The 4,241-nt window shown below is 40.4% G+C and overlaps 1 protein-coding gene across 2 annotated transcripts in view; it reads right to left on the reverse strand.

The window, feature by feature from the left end:
• Window positions 1–2,049: 2,049 nt before the first annotated feature.
• LOC125298646 (retinol dehydrogenase 8-like) overlaps window positions 2,050–4,241 on the reverse strand; it is a 13,553-nt gene continuing 11,361 nt past the window's right edge. For both annotated transcript variants that reach the window (XM_048249482.1, XM_048249481.1), the window contains one exon: window positions 2,050–2,912. In XM_048249482.1, the coding sequence (XP_048105439.1) occupies window positions 2,685–2,912 (228 nt within the window). In that variant the 3' untranslated portion in view covers window positions 2,050–2,684. The remainder of the gene's footprint in view (window positions 2,913–4,241) is intronic.

Genomic DNA, 4,241 nt, shown 5'->3' on the forward strand with positions numbered 1-4,241 from the left:
CCGAGATCTACACTTGAACGTTTGGGAAGTCCACTCGCTCCACTTATACCACTCGCTCACTGTCTATATGTCATTCAAGGTTACCCTGCACACTCATCTCTCCCATGCTGATTTTTGTGTAGGCTAGCCTTAATTTTTTATCTTAATTTATTTTTGTCTTATTCAGGCGTTACAGAACTTTCATCACAAATAAAAAAAATTACAATTTAATTTGTTTGTTTGTACTTAAATTAACGTAAGCCTAGGCTAGAATGGAGCAAAGCCTCCTGGGAATGGGGAATGTGTTTCTGGTTTATCCAATGAACCGATTGCAGGTCAAGTCTATTTACAGAAATGTAGGGGGATAAATGAGCGGCCCCTCGTCTAATGGCATGACCCTACAAACGATCAAGTTCGAGGAAAACTACAGAAGTTTTGAATGTCGACGGATTTGCGTGGTTGCTTGCTGTTTTACATATGGATGGAAGGCAGAGAGAAAGGTTAGCGGAGCTAAAGCATTCACGTTATTGAAACTAGCAGAAGCTAGTCTTATGTTGATATGTAGCCTAGGCCTAGCCTAATGACTAATTAGTGGGCCACTCAGGCTGATAAATGGTTTGTGGAACTCGTTGGAACTGTCTATATGTAAGCCTATATAGTTTTTTTTTTCAATTATTTAATTACCTGTGTTATTAGGTTGACATTGTTTGTAGGCTAGGCCTTTTTTAAATGTATACAGGCAACTATTGGAGTGCTATGATACCCAGATATGTCCTTGCATGATGCCTGAAATTTCCATCCACCCACAAAGCTGTTTTTATACTGCACTGTTGCATATCTAGTTCCTTACACATTTATTGAAAGTGCCTGGTTTGTGGTTGATTGGCTTGTTGTATTGCATTAGCACTATATATTTTGTTTGTGCTATTGATGTGCGTGCATGTTTAGGGGGTGGTGCCGTCAGAATTTTCCCGGTGGATTTTAGTGCCCCACTCCGCCCCTGCACACCTTTGTAAAAATGGTTCCCGACAAACACGGGACGTCCCCCAGACCTTATGCGGACATTCACGACGTCCCCGATTGGTTCCGAACGTCATGTTCTTTAGCGGACGTTCCGGTGACGTTATTGACTTCCGGAGCAATAACGTTACACCGGAGACATCAAGGGGACGTTTGTTTATTCACACATGGCAGCGGAGTTGAGAGCGCGCCTGCAGGACGGAGACATCACATCCATGCGCAACTTCACGTTACACGTCATTACGTAGCAACATTCAGTCATTACAAGTGCCTCTTGATTGATTAATTACCACTATGTGGATACTGTTTTTTAGAATTAATTTAGATTAAGTGTTAGTTATTATAATTTGTATTTTAGTGTATTTAGTATATTCTTTATATTCTACTGTCCTTATTGCTTAACTGTGTTTTTATATTATATACTTTAATTACTTTTTCTGCTGTTAGTGAATGTGTGTGTGTTGTCTGTATGCTACTGAGACCTTGAATTTCCCCTGGGGATCAATAAAGTATCTATCTATCTATCTATCTATCTATCTATCTATCTATCGATCTATCTATATCTAATTTAATTGTTGTTATGAACTGGATATGTGATGATTCTATGAATACTGGATATGGGGCCCCCGTTGTACAATGCCTGCATACCACAAATAGTGCAATCATACAATCAATGAGAGCATGTGGTTATAAATTCTTTGATGCAACAGTTGCTTTTCTGGACTAGTGAGTGACATTTGGGTAATTTTCTGCGGCACACCTGATGATCTCTCACGGCACACCCCGGCACAGTGGTTGAAAAACACTGGTCTAAGGCAACATATCATACAGTTTATGAAGTTGTGCGTCTATGAACAAAGTAGAACCATGGTTCACTGCAGATATGTGAATTATGTAGCACATACATTTTGAGTTTAACATTAATGTATAACGTTACAAACTAGGATATGGATTTTATCAAATTCATGTTAGCTGATGTGATGCTTGGTGTAACGTTAGCAAAGTCGCTGTTCTTAGCTTCTAGCTTACAATGCGCATTTCTTCAGATAATTGTCATTATAACATAATTTTAATTTCATATCAATACATATTCAGACATACACATAGACACATATTCAAAATATACCATTTTCAAACCATGTGTAATTATCTATATGCAAAATATATGCTTTATATTATCTAAAAATACATTTGCCTGTTTTTATTATCTAGTCTGTTGAAAAAAATAAAGTGTGTGTGTTGGGCTGTCTGGGTGTGATTCTGTGATTGTATGATAAAGACACAAAACACTTTTAGAGGTGATTATGAAATGTGATCATGTTCTTTGTTTGTTTGTCCTGATCTTGCGTGGTGTTCAGGCGTGTAGAGAATGCGTGTAGAGATGTGGCTCAGTAGCGCCCCCCATCTGTATGGCTGAGTGACGGTCTGTTGAATGAACAGGTCTCTGGGTTAAAGCGCCTGCTGAACACATACTGTAGACATCAATGGAAAATGAAAATGTAGGCGGCTAGAAGGTGTAGCTCAACAGCGCCCTCTATCCGTGTGATTTGGAAACAGTCTGCTAGCTGTGCAATCCTAAATGTAAATGGCTTAATGGCGCCCTCTAGTCAATGTGGATGGGATGACAGCCTGCTAAATGCACAACCTTAACCACTCCTGCTCGCTTGCTCGACGGCGCCACCCTGTCAGTGTGGCGAGACAGTGCGGCTCCGCAGGCAGCCACAGGTCAGGTACTTCATAGCGGTCATGCTGACGTGCATGAGGCCGCCCATGTTGAAGAGCATGTGGTAGAAAGCCTTGACGGACAGCCCGCCCGTCTCGTCGGCGTACTTCATGGCCACGATGGGCGTGTACAGCGGGTTGGTCAGGTTACGGAAGCGCGGGCTGCTCGCCTCGATCACCTTCTTGGTGCACTGCAGAGGAAGAGGAGGAGGAAAAGGAGCAGGGAGGTGAATATGTGACTTGGGGGCCTAATTTAAAGGATGTGCAAAGTGCAAAGTCTATCAACAAGCAAAGTTCTTGTGCATGAGCTCCAGCTATCATGTGGCATGTGCAAGCATTGGACTTACTCATCAGTGTTAGTGCGGTTGCCCATTGGGTTACAGTAAATGAGCAAATTGATTTTGCTTGATTTTGTTGCTAAATTAGCCGTAGTTAGCCTTATGACTTTGCCCATTGAACATTATTCAAATTATTGTCATAATATAAGGCAGTGTTTTTCAACCACTGTGCCGGGGCACACTAGTGTGCCGTGAGAGATCATTCAGGTGTGCCGCAGAAAATTACCCAAATGTCACTCACTGGTCCAGAAAAGCAACTGTTGCATCAAAGAGTTTATAACCACATGCTCTCATTGATTGTATTGTATTGATTGCACTATTTGTGGTATGCAGGCATTGTACAATGGGGACCCCCCATATCCAGTATTCACAGAATCATCACATATCCAGTTCATAACAACAATCAAATTAGATATAGTAACCTACAAATGAAACAGAGGGCGCTTGTTTTATTGAGCAGGTCTTGCATAGATAGATAGATAGATACTTTATTGATCCCTAGGGGAAATTCAAGGTCACAGTAGCATACAGACAACATACACACACTAATTCACTAACAGCAGAAAAAGTAATTAAAAGTATATAATATAAAAAACACAACTAAGCAATAAGGACTGTAGAAGATAAAGAATATACTAAAATACAAATTATACTAAATAAAACTTAATCTAAATCAATTCTAAAAAACAGTATCCACATAGTGGGTGATTAATCAATCAGGTGCACTTGCAATGACTGAAGCAGGGACTGAGCCTGTGATCCTCTGTGCATAAGGTAAGGTAAGGTGCTCTTTGTGAATGAGTGTTATGGTGATGGTGCAAATAAGTAAGTCAAACAGTGCAACAGTGCAAGAATAAAGTCTATATATCTATGTATAAATAACTATATTAAGAAAGGCATAAGTGTGGTCACAGTTTGGCTGTGGCATGGAGGGAGGGGTTGTGCATAGTGCTAATAAAGCACGCAAACAGTGAGGCAGAAGACAGTGGTAAAGTGGCTAGTGGACAGACAGTTCAAGACATGGAGGTGGTGAAGAGGCAGACAAACTATGCGGAGAAGTCTAATTCTCTTCTTCCTTTAAGTGATGCATTGAACATGCATAGAAGCCATAATAAGGCCATATCTGTGTATTATTGGAAATTTTAGGCTATGGTATGTTTATTTTTTCTTCACACAGGATGT

Source organism: Alosa alosa, chromosome 7 (assembly GCF_017589495.1).
Source record: "Alosa alosa isolate M-15738 ecotype Scorff River chromosome 7, AALO_Geno_1.1, whole genome shotgun sequence".
NCBI classification, from domain to species: Eukaryota; Metazoa; Chordata; class Actinopteri; order Clupeiformes; family Clupeidae; genus Alosa; species Alosa alosa.